This window comes from Dromiciops gliroides, chromosome 1 (genome assembly GCF_019393635.1).
Source record: "Dromiciops gliroides isolate mDroGli1 chromosome 1, mDroGli1.pri, whole genome shotgun sequence".
Taxonomy (NCBI): domain Eukaryota; kingdom Metazoa; phylum Chordata; class Mammalia; order Microbiotheria; family Microbiotheriidae; genus Dromiciops; species Dromiciops gliroides.
The window spans coordinates 698,639,235-698,657,464 of NC_057861.1; the positions used below are offsets into that span (position 1 = coordinate 698,639,235).

Consider the following 18,230-nt stretch of genomic DNA (forward strand, 5'->3'; position numbering starts at 1 on the left):
GTGAGGAGGTGACAGGGTGGAGGGGGGCTCCAAGCGAGGAAATGTGTGTAATGCAGAACAGCATCTTTTCTGTCATATGTACCCATTAACTCAGGTGCCCTGAGAGGTTCCTCAGGGTCATAGAGCCAGTGTGTCAGAGGCAGGACATGAACCCAGGTCTTGTGGAGCCCGAGGCTGGCCTTCCATCCACCACCCTGCATGACTTCTCTAGGCACTCAGGATACATGAGCATAATGAAATCCAGTCCCTGACCTCAAGAGGCTTCCAGTCTATTGCATGGATACAGCATGGAAACAGAGTAGCACATACACGGTCATTTGAAGAGGAAGGGCACTGACATCTGGGGGCATCAGGAAAGACTTTGCAGGAGCTGGTACATGACTTATGCCTTTAAGAAAGCCCGAACTTCTCATGGGTTGGAGAGAGGAAGGAGTGGATCACAGCCTTGAGTGATAGCCTGTGCAAAGTCACAGATGAGGCTGAGTTGGGCAGACATCTAGTAGATGATTTGGGATTTTATAACAAAGGTTGTGTGAAGGAGAGTGATGTGCATTAAGTCATAAAATTATAAGTTAAAAGGGATCCTAGAAGTCATAAAGTCTCCCACCCTCCTTCTTTGCAGATGATGCAATGAGGCCCAGAAAGATGAAGATGTTCATTTACTGCCCTATGTGACTTGCTCAAGGTCATGGAGAGTAGAAAATGGCAGAACCAAGGCTCCAACTCCATTGCTTTTTCCTCAGTAAATGCTGTAGAGCAGTACCTGAAAAACTGTTTTTAAGGGCTTTCAATGGCAGACTGAGGACTTTAGCTAAAATTGTTTGAGACAAGAATATAAGGCCACCCACTTTCATTTTTTTCTCCATTGTTAGGTCTTTCCTCCCTTCAGACTGATACCAAGAAAAGTGACTTTGATCATTGGTGCAATGATGCAGGTAAGAGTCGGTTTTCTTTTGTTGGCTTTAGGGTGGTCCTACCACAGTTATGACACGGCAGTCAGTGAATACCACTCCCTGACACTCCTCTTGCCCCTTGTCTTTCTGTGAGGGGCTCTGTGGAGAACCATAGATTGGATTGTATGCATGCCCTCTGTGGAGGTCTATTTTCCTTGTCCCCAGATTTTCCAGCCCTCAGACATGTCCACACTTGGCCACCTTTCTGTTACAACATGTTGTCAGAGTGGAGGCTTAAATTGGATTCAGTCAACATACTTTTCAGCAAAATAAGTGTCAGCTCTGTGAGGATGAGTTGCTGTCTAGAATAAATCTGTCACATCCACAAAATGGAAATTTATATAAGTATTAACTAGAGCAGAGCAAGACTTGAGGACATGCTGCTGATAATCACTGCTCTTTCCCACAACTTCAGATCACTTCGGAGGGAGGTCCCCAACCTCAATCCAACATCATTTTCTCCATCAGTGATGAGAGGATTGCTTCAGTTAACAGCACGGGTCTGGTCAGGGGCCTCACCGTTGGCAATGGGACAGTATCAGGGCTTGTTCAAGCTGTTGATGCAGAGACTGGAAAAGTTGTCGTAGTATCTCAGGTAATGTACCCCCTCAGTAACTCTTCGCTTATCTCTTGTGGGATACTACTTCTTGTCCTTTTCCCCCTCCTCCATTTATTAACCTTTGGGTCATCAGCACTTCCATGGGGGCTGGGCAGAGGAAGGAAAAAGAACCAACATTCAGCTGTCTGATTTACTTATTTTTAATAGTCCTAATGGAAATCTTGATGAGGAAGTATATAGATTATCTACACAATTTCAATGATTCATGCTAGACCTGACAGCCATTAACATGAATAATTGAGCATTGATTAGAGTTCATGCCTCATTTTATGCTGTTGGGGGGGAAAAGAATTTATTTCATGAACAAACATTTAGTCAGTTAAAAGGCATATGACATTTGCAAAAGCCAGAATAGCCAAGTGATTCCAAATTACTTTTGTTCTTTAATGTACCTGCTAAAATTGAGAGTTTAATGAACCTTCAGCCCCAGCATGTTATAGGGTCAAGACTTGGAGACTGGAACATCCTAATGCAAACTCATGCTTCTATTTGGGGAGAACTTAGGAGGCTATATCTTTTTGCCACTAGAAGAACTAAAATTTCCATTAAGAAATTTCCCCAGAATTCTTCTCATCACTGTCTGCCTGGATTGGAATCTTCTATCTCTTCCTCTACATCTGGTTGCCTCAAGTTATAATCCAGTTTCCTTTCTAGAGAAATGGGGGGCAGAGGACATAAGCAATTTTGGAGGATTCTTAGGAGCCCTCTTCCTTCCCAAGCAGTAGACTTCTTTAATGCTTCATTTCAGTGGGTTTTCAACTGGTCAAAGGTTCAGTTTTTGTACTTAGCATTGAGAAGCAGGTTTGAGATAGGGTCACAGAACTGAAACTCTTTTCTCTTACTGTCTCCTTCCACCAGTGGAGAGATTTAATTTCACTGACAGAATAAGATGGCATCAGGGATGAAAATTTCAAGTTGCTGCATTCCTCCCCCCTTTTATTGATTTTTGTCAAGCAAAATGAAAACATTCTCAATAGAAAGATATCTTCCATGGTGTGCATATCTTAGTGAAGATTAATAATAATAGTCTACCAATAGTATTTCATTACATTCATATACCACAATTTCTTTAGACATTCCCGAGTTGATAGTTATGAACTTGGTTTCTAGTTCTTTGCTATCACAAAAAGTTCTGCTCTGAATATATTGGCATATACAGCAGAACTTTCTGTTCTTTATTTCCTTGGAGTACATGCCCAGCAGATCATCTCTGGATCGAAGAGGACATATATTTTAGTCACTTCTTCCTATAATTGCAAATTCTTTTTTAAATAATATTTTGTTTTTCTCAATTGCATGTAAAACATTTTTTAACATTTGTTTTCTTTTTTTATTTTGAGTTCCAAATTTTCTCCCTCTTTCCTTACCCTCCTTCCGCCCTGAGATGGTAAATAATTTGTTACAGGTTATACATGTGCATATAAAATTTCAAATTATTTTTCAGTGGTTGGACAAATTTATATCTCCATTATCAGTGAATCAACATTCTGGTCTTCCTATAGCCCCTCCAAAGTTGACTATTTCCATCTTTGTCATCTTTGGCAATATTCCAGGTGTGAAGTGAAGTTTCAGAATTGTTTTCCATTTGTATCTCTCCTATTAGTGATTTGGAACAGTCTCTCATAGGGCAGTTAATAGTTTGCAATTCTTTGGGGATTTGTTTGTTCATATACTTTGACTACTTATTTTTAGAGAATGACTTGATATTTGTGCAGTTGTGTTACATCTCTATATATCCTTGAAATCAGACTTATTAAAGATGTATAAGATTAGGGCAGCTAGGTGGCACAGTGGATAAAGCACCAGCCCTGGATTCAGGAGTTCCTGAGTTCAAATCCAGCCTCAGACACTTGACACTTACTAGCTGTGTGACCCTGGGCAAGTCACTAAACCCCCATTGCCCTGCAAAAAAAAAAGATGCATAAGATTTTTACCCAATCTACAATTTTATTTCTTATCCTAACTATATTGATTTTGTTTGTAGAAAAACTTTTCTATTTCATGTAATCAATTTTGTCTATGTTCTCTGTTATCATCTGTTCTGTCTCTTGTTTGCTTAAGAATTCCCCACTTTATCATCCTAGAAATAATTGTGAAAAGGTATCCATACATTTTTCTATAATTTTTTTTGTGATATAACCTTTTATATTTAGATTGCTTATCACTTGAAATTTATTTTGGAATATGATTTAACATGCTGGGATAACTTGTTATTTAACTTTTTTAAAAAGGATATAATTTTGTGGAATTCTTTTTTATTTTAAGCATGTTATTTCCTTTATCCTCAAGGTCATGATTTTTTAAAAAGTTATCTGCCTCATTTGGAACTGTTAAAAATTTGCTGAGAAAGGGACTAAGTAAAACAGAGCAATTTGAGACCCCTTCCATCTCTGAATCTTTGAACTTATTTATAGTGATACTTTTTAAAAAAATAAACATTTTTATTTATACATTTGGGTTCCAATTTTTATCGCTGTTTCCCTCCCTTTGAACAACTTATTTCCCCCTCTACAGATTTGTATCTCCATTAGGGATGGAGTAATGGTGGGAAGGGGAACATCTAAAGCCTTATGACAGATGAGGCAGGGGAGGTAGGTAGGCAGCTCTAGCTGAGCCCAGTGCTGACAGTCAGGAGGCCTCACCCCAGTCAGCTACCAATTGTCCATGTCACCTGGGTCCTGTATCTCAGATCTCCTAACTATACAGTCCAGTTAAGTGGTACCTCTTCCTGGCTTCCTTTGATGACAAGTATCACACCTTGGTCCGGTTCATACTCTTTAGTCCTAAGACCTAACCCTAAGGCTGCTTAGTGGCCAGTGTGCCATTGAGAGATTCTAAATCTTTTTTTTTTAAAGGATCGAGTAGATGTGGAGGTGGTGTATCTCAAGGCTGTGAGAATTCGAGCTCCCATCACAAGGATGAAGACAGGGACCCAGGTGAGTTGATGGGGTGTGCGTGCAGATTTTCTTCATTCCTTCATGCTGTTACGTTATTATCTTGTTCTCCAGGTTATGCTGTTAATTTGAGGTCACAGAGCCATAGAATATTGGTGATGTAAGGATCCCTAGAGTATCATATAGTGGGGCAGCTAGGTGGTGCAGTGGATAAACTACTGGCCCTGGATTCAGGAGGACCTGAATTCAAATTCTGCCTCAGACTCTTGACACTTAACTAGTTGCATGACCCTGGGCAAGTCATTTAACCCTCATTGCCCTGGGGGAAAAAATAAAGAGTACCATGTAGTTCCACCTCCACATCACCAGAGGAGTGATCTGAGGGCAGTGATGATGACTAGAGAATCTTAGTATCCATCTTATCCAGCTTCAGTAACCCTCCTTTTTCTTCAGGGCACATTGGGCTCAGGGGTTGGGGATCCTGACACTCCTGCTGGGTTTTGTACTTAATTTCCCCTGGGTGAGGTAGATTGTTTTGGCTTAGAAACAAGCAAACAAACAAAAACCCCTTGCCTTTTTACCTCCCTTTGAATCCCAGGCTGAAGGTGAGAGAGAGCAAAAGTAAATGAAGATATAATTAACAAATGACCTGGGTGAGGTTTTGGTCCTTCATTCCTTTCCACAGCACATGCTCATTGGGATGGGGGACAATGTCCAATGTGAAGCTGGCCTCTGCCTCTACCTCCTCCAGACAAAAATCCTCAGTTTACCAACCAATAACTATTGAGTACCTACAGTTTCCCCACCCCTGTGTTAGACACTGGCAGGGAGGGGAAGGCATGACATTAATGGGGAGGGGAAAAGTGAAAAAATGAGAAGTCATGATCCCGTCCTTAACAAGCTCATAGACTAGTTGGAAGGTTCACGCTAAAAGACAAAGTAATCAAGGACAATACAGGATGGTTTATATTCTAGGATTACCTTGTGTTCGGTATAGGAATAAATACTGAACTTATTGTTTCATTGGTATGGAAACACCCTCTCCCAATGCACCTCAGCAGAAGAGTCTGATTGAATTGCTTAGCTCGCTGAGTACTTAAGTAATTTGTCCGGTCACAGAGCCAGTAGGTTTCAGAGATGAGACTTGAACCCAGGACTTCCTGGCTTTTGAGGCCACTTTTCTATTCACTTGGGTCACAGTGCCTCTCTTTTAACATGACTGTGTTATGTGAGAAATGCGAATGCTGTGAACACATATTCTCTGCTGTTAACATCTTACCTCCTTTCTCATTACTAACAGTGATACAACTTGTCCTCTCCCCTCTTAGATGCCGGTCTATGTCACAGGGATTACCAACAACCAAAGCCCTTTCTCCTTTGGGAATGCTATACCGGGGCTGACTTTTCATTGGTCTGTCACCAAGAGAGACATCCTGGACATCAGGGCGAGACATAATGAGGTATTTGTCTATGTCTCACTAGGGTCCCACATTACAAGCAGATGACCCATAAGAGGGCCTTGACCCTCACAGCATTGGTCTGAGTTCCCCACATACTGGTAGAAATAGATAGATAGGAGGCATCCTGTCTCTAAGTCAGAGAGGAAAGCAGTAACCTGGATAAGCGAATCAAAAGCTGTGATTTCTTTTTTTTTTTTTTAAAGAGATTACTAGATGTCTTTTGGTGAAAAATCCTTGTTTCTGTGTGGCTAAGTTCTCATAAACTGAATCTAGAATGGTACAACTAACATTAACTTACGTTTTGATAGTTCTTTAAGGTTTTCAAAGCCCTTTATTCATAGCAAGCCTGTGAGGTGACTGGAAGAAACATAATTAGCTCTAACTTTTTTTATTAGCTCATTTTCCTGGAGGAAAATAAGCTCAGAGAGGTCAGCTGATGTGGTCACATCACACAGTAAAGGAGAGTAAACCAGGATTTGAATCTTGGTTTCATGTTCCCAAACTGAGCATTGCTCTATTATCTTAGTCTTCCTCTGAAGTAAGTGTCCTCTGTGAAGTTAGTGTCCTCTGAAGTAAGGGGCAACATGTAGTATAAAATGGATGTCTTGTTGGGGGTTTGTTTTGTTGGTGACTGCCATTTCTCATTCCTTTGGAGTTGGGGTTTTTAAAATGAATTTGTGAGCTATCTTGACTAGAAAGGAAGAAGAGGGGCAGAAAGCAAAGACCAGACTAGCCCTTTGGCCCCAGAACCTGATGTGCCACCTGGGGCCTGGGCTGCACCAGAAAGGGTTTGGAGTTGGTGTTGGAAGTGGCCCTGCTCCTCTGGGCAGAAGCCAAAACTTTCCGTGTTCGAGAAAATGTTGATATTCCAGGCTTCTCTCCGGCTCCCATCCAAGTATAACTTCGCTATGAGTGTTTATGGCCGAGTGAAGGGGAGAACTGGTTTGAAAGTTGTGGTCAAAGCCCTGGATCCCTCAACAGGACAGCTCTATGGCTTGGCAAGAGAGCTTTCAGACGAAATCCAAATCCAGGTAAATATGAAGACACACAAAGGGGGAATGACAAGCACAAGAAATCAGTCTGTGAAGCTGGGCAGGGGGAATCTGATCAGGCTCTTCAAGTATGGGAAGGGCTGTTATGGGAAAGAGGGAGCAGACTGGTGCTATGGGGGAGCAAGAGGGACATCACTACCTACACATCCAGAAGGATCAAAAAAGGAGGTTGGCTAAAAGGGAAGGAAAAACCGCTTAGCAGTGAGGGCAGGGAGTCACACAGTGGGCAATGAATCCTTCTTCACTGCACATATTTAAGCTGTGGCTGGATGACCATTTGCCCAGTATGTTGGAGGGGATTCCTGCCTCAGGTTGGGATTGGATGCATCCATAGGTCTTCTCCCACTTTGGGAATGGGATTATGGCTGACCCCATTTTTCCTACCTGGAGGAATTAGAGACCAGGGACTCTGGTTCACTTCCTTCAGTAACCCAGCTACCAACAAGAAGGGTGGGGCTATTGGTATTTCCTTCTTTTTTGCATGTGTGTTTTCCTTCCTTGGCTGTCTGGAACAGAGGAGAAACCACAGACAGTCAGACACTCTAGGCCAATCCATTGCTTGGTTTATGTTCCCACTCAATTTTCAATGAGTAAGTCATGGTGGTGGATAGGTGCCAGTGCATTCACAGCAAACACCATAATCATGTCGTCTGCATGACAAGGAGATCTGAGTTCTAGCCCTGTAAAGTGCTATATAAATTTCAACTACACACATTACCATCATCATTTGTATAATGCTTTAAAGTTTATAGATAAGATCTCATTTGATTCTGAGAAGCAGGAACCATAGGTATTATTACACAGAGTTTTACAGCTCGGGAAACTTAGGCTCAAAGAGAACATGGCTGATCTCAGCAGCTTTCCATGAAGTTCAGACTGCTTGAAGCTGTACTGTGGAGTTGTGGCATGGGCCCATGGAGAGAGCAGACAAGTTGTGGGGATAAATGCAATGAAACTAGCCATTAAGGGTGTGAGATCCTTTACTGTCCTATTTGCTTCCTGACTGTTGGCTCTTATAGAAGGCTGCTTAGGGCAGCTAGGTGGCTCAGTGCATAGAGTGCTGGTTTGGAGTCAGAAAGACCGGCGTTCAAATCCAGCCTCAGACACTAGTTATGTGACCCTGGGCAAGTCACTTACCCCTGTTTGTTTCAGTTCCCTCATCTGTAAAATGAGCTGGAGAAGGAAATGGCAAACCACTCCAGGATCTCTGCCAAGAAAATCCCAAATGAAGTCATGGAGAGTCAGATTCAACTGAAAAACTGACTCAGCAACAACAGAAGGTGGCTTAGGGTCAGAGAACCCCTGGTCCCGTGCTACCTGTTCAGGAGGCAGCACTTTATGTTATACACTGTTGCCTCTAACTCTTTGGACTTGATTCCTCTCCAATCACTCAGCAAGAATTTATTGCAACTACTACGCTATAGACACATCACTAGGTTCTGGAGTCACAGAAACAAAAGTGAAGCCCCCTGCCCTCACTGAGTTTAAATTCTACCCTGGAGTGGGGAGCATAACAAGTTCACAGATGAGTAAACACAGGAGATACACAAAACCAATAAAGAGCAATTTGGGGAAATCAGCAAGGTCTTTTACTTTTAAAGGAGGTAGAACTTGATCAGAGACCAGGAGGTGAGTGGGGAGAGCATTTCCGGCATGGAAAAAAGTTTTCACGAGGCACAGCAGTGAGAGATAGCATTCTGTGCAGGGGGCAGACCGGTAAGGAAGCCACAGTGGTCAGAATGCAGAGCTTGTGAGAGGGGAGTAATGAGCAGTCAGCCTAGAAGGAGAGACTGGTGGTGAGACCTTGGGCAAGTCAATTTGTCTCTGTACTTAGGTTTGACAGTCTGTCAAAATGAAGGTTAGCTCCCATGCTAAGTTCCTTCCCAACCCAAATATTTTATTCAAGGCTTCTGTGCTAGGCTGCTTCTCAGTAACAGGTGATGCTTATTAGCAATTCAGTTTAACAAATGTATATAAAGCCTGGAGGATGGAGCCTGAAAATCTGAAAGTCAAATGGAACAAAGGAAGGAAGGAAGGAAAGAAAGAAAGAAGGAGGGAAGGAAGGAAAGAAGGAGGGAAGGACAGAATGAAGGAAGGAGGGAAGGAAGGAAGAAGGGAGGGAAGGAAGGAAGGAAGGAAGGAAGGAAGGAAGGAAGGAAGGAAGGAAAGGAAGGGAGGAAGGAAGGAAGGAAGGAAGGAAGGAAGGAAGGAAGGAAGGAAGGAAGAAAGAAAGAAAGAAAGAAAGAAAGAAAGAAAGAAAGAAAGAAAGAAAGAAAGAAAGAAAGAAAGAAAGAAAGAAAGAAAGAAAGAAAGAAAGAAAGAAAGAAAGAAAGAAAGAAAGAAAGAAAGAAAGAAAGAAAGAAAGAAAGAAAGAAAGAAAGAAAGAAAGAAAGAAAGAAATTTCTTAAAAGCCATACTCTGTGTCAGGCTAGGGGTACAAAGACAAAAACCACAGGTCCTGCCCTCAAGGAGTTTATTCTCATGGGAGGATAAAATATATACACTAGTAAGTACATATAAAATAAATTTATTTGCTTGTGCCTCTTAGTATCCTTAGCTTCTGTCAAAACTTCACTCAAGCCTCACCTCCCACATTTCCTGATTCCTCCCCCCTGCCCCCCTCCCCAGCCCAGCCCCACATAATGCTTCTCCCAACCTCCACTGCAGCTAGTGGCCTCCTTCCTCCTTCCCAGGAGCAGCTAGTACTTTCCTCCCACCTCAGCCACAGCTAGTGCCTACCCCGAACACCAGACATAGCTAGGTATATTTTTTGTATATTCTCATGTGCACACGCTATTTCCCCTGATAAAATAAATGGGGGAAAAAACCCAAAAAGCATTTATTAAGTGCTTACTGTGTACCAAGTATTGAGTAGAGTGCTCTTTGAGGCCAGAGACTGTCAGCATTTTTTGCTTTTGTATCCCTAGTATCTACCTAGCACACTACTAAATGAACAACAAAAAACCCAAATGAATGAATAATAAACACGCAGCAGATTCTTAATTTGTGTTTGTTGATTGATTATATAAAGAGTAATTTTGGGGGAAGAGAGTGCTAATAACTGGGGCGGGGGTGAGGTAGGAAAAGGCTATGTAGTAGGTAGCAGCTGAGCTAGCTTTTGGAGGAGATTGAGGTAGGAAGGAAGAGAGAGCTTTCTAACCCCTTGTACAAAGGAGCAGAGCCAGTCTTTTAAAGCCCAGCCCAGTTGGATTTCCATGTTTCCTGGAAAGTCTGTCAATATCCCCTTACTTGCAGCACTCCACTGAAATCCCAGTAAAAGACACTGCCTGGAATTTGCTTCTTCTCTTTGGTACCTCTTGCCTGTGTCTCCTTCCCCGGCCATTTTGAAATGATTCCCTGACAATAGGCCATGCTTGGGAACTCTCACCACCTTGTCCTGCCCACAAGCAGGCAGCTGCACCCAGCAAGGCCAGGTCAGGAAGCAAGGGGTGTTTTCTGCGCTTCTCTGGGGCATCTGTGCCCAAATAAACACTGATATTCTTGGCGATGGCAGTGATGGTGATAGTTAAGAACAGGAAGAGGAAAATTACTGTTCCTAAGTATCATCTCTCCATTGGTCATCTCTGGGGACGGTAGTGTCCAGGTCTCAGGCTAGAGGACAGTTTATCTCCTGGCCTTTTCAGTCCTGACATTTAGGTGTAGGGCAGTTAACAGGCACCACTTGGGCTCCCCCAAACAGGTTCTCTTTCACTTGGCAGGCGAGGTCAGTGGAGTAGAGAAATGGAAACAGCTTATTCTGAGGTCTTTAGATCAGACTTACTGAAGGAGAGAAAAAAGCAGGTTTCAGAAAGCATGCTAACTGAAGAGGCCCTTCCCCGGAGATGACACTGGTTTCTGCTCCAAGTGGAGATTTCAGGGAAGGACTAATTTTTTTTTTCTCCCACACACTAAGACTGCTTTTGACTAGAAATGGATGCCAGTTCCCCCATTCTTTGGGGAGAGGTATATTCTAGAAATAGATATGTAAATGACAGTAAAAAGAAGAGGGGACTCATTGAGTCTTGCTTTAGGTAGTTACAAATAGGGATTGAAAATCAAACCTCTGACTCATGCACCAAGGTCCTAACAGAAATCTGGCTGAGTCTAATGGCAATCAACAGTGGACCCAAAGGTTTGTGAAATACACTTCACCCAGAGTAGAGCTGAGAAGAACGCTGGATTTAAAAGCCCCAGATTTGAGACCTGGTTCTGCCACTAAAATCAATTAGTGAGCAGGCATTTATTAAGCACTTACTATCTGGTGGTCATATCCTTAGAAATGGGAATACAAAGACAGAAGCAAAATGACCCATACCTTCAAAGAGCTTACATTTTTTTTTTCAAAGAGCTTACATTCTATCAGATGTCACTTGTTTGAGCTTAGATAATTCACTGTACCATATCTCCTGACTGACTTCTCATGGTAGTCTCTCCACCATAGTTGTATTGGGCCATATTGGCTCGGTGGCACCCCTTTGTGATGAAGAGGAGTAAGCCAACTAGGAGACCCTGAGTGTCTAGGGCTTAACAGTACTGACCCCAAATAGACCACACAAAGTTAAAATGTAGCCTTAAAGGTAAGGCTACAGACATGTAAGGAAAAGCACTAGGTCTGAGTTTTAAGATTCACTATCTGCTTGATTGAATTCATCTCATAGTGGCTTGACTCACCACTTCCCTGGGTCTTTGTAGATACTGTCGGAATGTGTCAAGATAGGGAGGGGATGAGATAAGGCAATGAAGTGATGAAACAGGAAATCAGAGTCTGAGCAGCTATCAGTAAAGATCAGGATGTTAACATGAAGGGAATGAAACTTTGATGGGGGCGGGGGTCTTGGTATTGGTAATACCATATTTGGAATGGCACTAGAGTCATTCTGCCGGAGCTTTCTATGGCCTTTTGTCTGCACAAATTTTTACATAAAGCTATAGAATTGTAGGTAGGAAAACCAAATGGGCGTTCTTAGCAGATTTGTCCTTGCTTAAAGGGGTAATGGTCTCATCTTCATTTTAATATAAGAACAGATGGAAATAGCCTATGCAGTTGTTTTCATCGTGTCTTCTGCCGGTCTGAAAGTTTAGTTTACTGTTATACAGAAGTTCAATAATGACTCAGTTGTAAGTAGCTTGAAACAATTGCTGTAGCCTTCTGTTCTCTCACTTTTCTTGGCTCCCACTGCATGAGAGAATCTAAACAGATGTGTGTGACTCAGATGTTACTGGAGGTAATAAAGCACTCACTTTCTCTCTCCCTCTCTCTTACAGGTATTTGAAAAGCTTCTACTGCTTAATCCTGAAATAGAAGCCGAACAAATATTAATGTCACCAAACTCATTTATAAAGCTTCAGACAAACAGGTACATGCCTCAGATGGAGTTCTTGACAAGGTCACAAAGGGCGTGTGTGTGTGTGTGTGTGTGTGTGTGTGTGTGTGTGTGTGTGTGTGTGTTTTGAGGCTCCTAGTTTCTCAAAAAAGTTGAAAAATTTGAAATACTTTGTGTGGCTTTCTGTGATGTTTAATTAAAAATTCACATACCCCATCTCATTTCTTTTCTTTCCCTGCTTCTTTACAACTCATTCTCTCTTTATTTTTCTCTTCTCCTCAGGCTATTGAAAAGCTCACCTTTTTGTAGAGCTTTGGATTCCCAGAACATTTCACATACAATTCCTCATGTGACTCTTACTAATTTAAAAAAATTTTTTTTTTTTGGCAAGGCAATTGGGGTTAAGTGACTTGCCCAGGGTCACACAGCTAGTAAGTGTTAAGTGTCTGAGGCCAGATTTGAACTCACGTCCTCCTGAATCCAGGGCCGGTGCTCTATCCACTGCGCCACCTAGCTGCCCCACTAATGACCTTTTGAGGCAAATAGAGCAGTTGTGATTAGTCCCATTTTAATAAAATAATCTTTTCCAAGGTCAAACAGCTAGTAAGATGAAAACGGGGACTAGAATCTGGGTCTTCTTACCCTCCATCCAGGGTTCTTTGCAATATATGGCACTGCCTTTTTGAATGGATTAGACATTAGAGGCACCTAGGCACATTTCTCTATCTTCTAAGTTTTCAAAGTAACTGACCACATGTTTACTGATATCCATTTTATGAATTTGTTAAGGGAATAACTACTCATTTTTATATAATACCTTACAATTTACAAAGCACTTTCCTCATTCTATGCAGTAGGTGGGCTAGGGAGAGGGGCTGAATTTGAAATTAGGTATACAGAACTCCCAGGTTAGAAAATTCCCTCTACTAATACAAATTGGCACTTTTATCTGCAATTAATAATCTTTGAGAGTTGCACAGGCAACTGAGAGGTTAACTGCTTTGCACAGGGTTATATGAGATAATAGATGTCAAGGTAGAACTGGAAGCCAGGTATTTCTGGCTTTCAGGCTGGTTTTCTATCCATAGTGTCCTGCTGCCTTTAATGAAATAGATTATATAGTGAAATTACTACTGCTACTACTACTACCACCACCATTTTGTAGATAAATAAACTGAAGGAAAAACCTGGCTTTTGGTAAATTTTTTAAAAAAGTTTTACTGATTTACTTTGTGTTTACATCACAGTCATAGCACCCCCACCCTCTGGCATTTAACTTCTCCCCAAGTTAAGCAAAGTTAAACCAAAAAAGGAACATATTCTGCACCCCTGCTTCCCCATCTCTATGGGAAAAAAAAAAAGAATATTTCATTTTCTTTTTTCTGGGACCAAGATTGATCCTTACAGTTATGTAGAGTTTGAATTGTTTTAGCATTCTTTTCACTTGCATTAATATAATCATTGAATATGTTGTTCTCATAGTTCTGCTTCCATCACATTGCATGAGTGCGTATAAGTCTTTCCATGATCCTCATCATTTTATAGAATGATAATATTCGCTTGTATTGATATACTACTGTTTGTTCAGCTCATCCCCAAGGGATTGGCACTTGCTTTGTTTCAAATATGGGTATTTAGATGAATTTTAAGAATTCATACCTGTGTGTTCACTTACCTTGAAAAGTGTACAATATTTTTGGAACTCAAGAGCTCTCAGTCATTTCATTCTACAAATGGGCATCAGACTGGCTCCTTCAGAGAGGAAGAGAATAGGAAACAAACTTAAAAGGAGACAGGGAGCTAGCATTTATATAGCACTTTAAGGTTTCCAAGAGCTTTACAAATAGTATCTCATTTGATCCTCACAACAACCCTGGGAGATCGGTGCTTTAATAGTCCCATTTTACAGCTAAGAAAAGTGAGTCAAATGAGATGAAATGACTTGCCCAGGGTAATGCAGCCGGTGGTTGGCTGAGGCTGGTTTTGAACTCAGATCTTCCTAATTCTGGGTCTAGTATTCCATCCACTGTGGTGCTGCCTGTCTGCTTCTAGGCACTAGTAGTTAGAGAAAGAGTGCTTCTACCTGATAAAGGAAGTAGAAGGTCATGCAGAAACTTCAAAGGCAAGAATGGTGCCTGCCTTGTGTGAGGAAGTGGAAAGGACCCTGGATTTGGAGTCAAAGGACCTGGGTTCAAATTCTGCCTCTTTCACTGCCTGTGTCATCTTGGACAAGTGATTCTGCCTCCGTGGCCTTTGTTTTCCTAATCTGCAAAATAAGATATTTGGACTAGATGACCTCTAAGGCCTCTTCCAGCTATAAAATTCTATTCCAGGTGGCTAAACAACCAGGAATGAGGTTCAACAGTTACACTAACAAGGGTAAGAATCCTGACTCAGTCAGAGTCTATAGTGAGTTGGTCCAAGGACAGTGAGTTAGATTTTGGTGAAGAAATACAACCTGTTTGGGGTAACTTTTAAACAACCAATGGGCAATTGGACATTTTAGTTAAATTCAGAAAATACATTCTTTTCTTTTACCTATCCCCTCAACTCCCAATCTCCTAGCAAAAGTTCATTTTGAAAACCTAACTTCATGTGCCTCAGTTACATGGGAAAGTACGATTTCCCAGGTGGTAGTCAGCATTGGGAGGGTTCAGTGCCCCCCTAGTGGCCAGGTGTGGTGGGAGCAGCAACAGACTCAAATCAGGAGCCTTGGGAACATTGCAAATTTGGAATTGAGATGGAAGAGCTGAAAGGGAAAGAATTGCATCTAGCTGTGGCTTTCCATCAGGATGTCAAGTACTTTAAAAGTATTTTGAAGTGCTAAAATATTCTTCAAGTGTCTGATGGAAGTTTAACCCTCCATGCCTTTCTTTTTTTGCTGATTAATGCCCATTAGACACTGTTCACCAAATAACTTCTGAGAAAGTATGTTGTCTCTCTAACCATTAGTTTTCCAAATTAAGTTTTCAATCAGTGAGTGATGAGGCTGCTCTGGAGCTGACAGCAAGTGGGTTCTGATACATGGCTGAGGCAAGATAAGGCTTTTTATTTTCCCCTAAGCAGTCTGGAATCAGAATTTCTGCAGCAGATACTCAGATTGTATATCAAAGCTCCTTGGCCCCAGTCTGTTAGTGTCCCAACCACACAGACTTTTCCCTGATTTGACCCCATAATCCTCTTCAACTTCCTGTACAAATAAATGCCTTTCTTACGAGATTCTGGTTTTGCTTCTTTGAGGGATGGAGTCGCATCTCTGAGTTACCGCATTCTGGATGGATTGGAAAAGGTTCCTGTTGTGTACATCGATGAGAAAGGCTTCCTGGTATCTGGGTCACTGATTGGGACATCAACAATTGAAGTGATTTCACAAGAGCCATTTGGAGTCAACCAGACCATTATTGTGGCTGTGAAGGTGGGATATGATGATTTTTTGCCCTTCTCTCTCTGGGATAATAAAATCTTTAGGGTTTATGCATCTTTTTCCCCTTGCAAGTATGAGAAGTTTAACCTCTATATATACCAGATAACTGCACTTTTAAAGAAAAACCCATTTCATACTTGAGTAGTAAACAAGTCACATGAATAAGAGTATTTGTTCACACTTATATAGTGTTTTATGATTTAAAGGGACTTCAGAACTGCTATATGAAAATAAGTAGTGATTTGATTTTTTTTCTCAAGATTGTCTGGATTCTTTCAGTAGGCATTTTTGCTTTCTGTGTTCAGAAGAGTTGGGAAGTTTTCTATCATTACTTCTTGCATTATGGTATTCAATTTTTTTTTACTGGTTTTCATGTTCTGAGGGACAAACCTATGATCTTTACCTTGTCTCTCTGCATCCTGTTTAAAGATCACTGTCTTTTGCTTATGTGGAGATCATACTGTCCCTTAACTCTATTACTTTTTGCTTATTTTCTTCCAGATTGTCCTTCACTTCTCTGTGTTTGTAGTCTCAATTTTCTCTTTTGTGTCTTTGTTGAGACTTGCCACCATAGATTCAGTTTTTCCTATTCTGTCAATTATTTTTGTTGTGTAAGCCACAAGTTCTGCCTTCACAATTCTTACTTCTCTTTTAAGCCATTCAGGAACATCTTGCTGTAGTTATATGCTCTCTTGAGAATTCATAGGGTCCTCTGCTTCATCAAGTGTTGATACCATTTTCATTTTTCTTACTATATTTACTTATAGATGTCTGAACTCTTTTACCCGATCTGGAGACCATATTCCTATCTCCTTATACTCATCTGCTTTGTTTATCTACCTGTACTTAGGACCTTCAGTTGAATTTTCTTCTTACTTAAGTCTTTCTCAATTGCAGTGTTGTTGTATTTTTTTTTCTTGTTAAGTTCTATTTCTCACTGACCCCTTCACCTTTTTTTTTTTTTTTTTTGGCGGGGCAATGGGGGTTAAGTGACTTGCCCAGGGTCACACAGCTAGTAAGTGTCAAGTGTCTGAGGCCGGATTTGAACTCAGGTACTCCTGAATCCAGGGCCAGTGCTTATCCACTGCGCCACCTAGCCACCCCCCCCTTCACCTTTGATGACAGTTTCCCTGGAGGATGGAGCCCCAAACCATCTCAGCCTCCTCCCACATATGGGAATTCATATTTCACCAGGCTCAGTGTTTGTCCCAAGTGATTCTGGGCAGACAGAATTGGTCCCAGCTGGATTCTGTACTCTTTCCCTCAGGTTTAGTATGTGCTCACATGCGCATGCACACACACACACACAAAATTCCCTCTGTTGAAACACAGAATACTACCATTGCACTATTCCAAGCTAAGCAAAGATTTCAAAGATTTGCTGCTTGTCTTTCTACCTCTGGGGGGTGGTGAGGTAGAGTTGAGTTCTGTTGAAAGTCTGTAGGTCAGCTCATACAGCCCCACTACCAGAGAGTGATGAATATTGGAGGAGGAAGTGCTAAGTGAACTTTTTGAGGGGTTGAGCAGCCTTCTCTGCTCTTAGTTTATTGGATTGTTACCTTTTTGGAATTCTTGGTGTCCTAGACCTTAGAGACAAAGATATTGTTTTATCTCTTGCACATCATTCCTTTTATGGAGAGTTTTGAGAGGTCATGGGAATCGGAGAAAATGTCTAGTCCCCACACTGGTTGGTCATGTGAGAGTCCTAGTGCATTAAAAATTACTTCCATTTGGGAGAGGAAGACACTGAGAGAGAAGCATATTGAGTGTTTCTAAGGCAAACACTCTTTCCACTCTCTTTCCTATCACAATAATCAAATAAAAGAATGTTTTTGTGCTGCTTATGATTCAGGGGGTAAAGTAAAGATTAATATATTTTCTCTCTCCCAGGGAAAGCTATTATTTTGGGAAAATCAGAGTAGCAAGGTACAATTAAAAGAATGTAGACATTGACTTGTTTTCAAATCTTGGTATTGTCACTACCTCTGTGACCTTGGACAAGCCATCTAAATTCTTGGGCCTCCTGGTCTAGATCCATAATCTTATGAACTACTATTGGAGACCCATTTGTGCACTCAACTAGCATTTCGCTGTCTAATATGGTCAGAAAGAGTGAGTACGCTTTCTCAAATGGGCCACATATCTCTCTTTCAGTGGCTACAGTTTCATCTCCCACAATGCATAGCCACCAGTTGATGATTTAACCTCATTTTCTGCTACTTGACTTGAATGGTACATGAACATGAGAGGTGGTTAGGTGGTACAGTGGATAGAGCACTGGCCATGAAATTGGGAGGACCTGAGTTCAAATCTCACCTCAGACACTTACTAGCTGTGTGACCCTGGATAAGTCACTTAACCCCAATTGCCTTAAACATCTGGGGCTATCTCCAGTCATCCTGATATATATCTTGCCACTGGACCCAGATGGCTCTGGAGGAAAGAATGAGGCTGGTGACTTTGCACAGCCCTCCCTCACTGAAATCCAATTTACTAGGAGTCAT

At 41.5% G+C, this 18,230-nt stretch overlaps 1 protein-coding gene across 1 annotated transcript in view; it reads left to right on the top strand.

Moving 5' to 3' along the window:
• The window catches only part of NUP210 (nucleoporin 210), a 163,545-nt gene that overhangs the window by 127,170 nt on the left and 18,145 nt on the right, over window positions 1–18,230 (top strand). Inside the window, 7 exon segments of the mRNA XM_043977585.1 lie at window positions 873–935; window positions 1,369–1,548; window positions 4,428–4,508; window positions 5,795–5,926; window positions 6,799–6,957; window positions 12,244–12,335; window positions 15,543–15,717. Coding sequence (XP_043833520.1) covers window positions 873–935; window positions 1,369–1,548; window positions 4,428–4,508; window positions 5,795–5,926; window positions 6,799–6,957; window positions 12,244–12,335; window positions 15,543–15,717 — 882 coding nt within the window.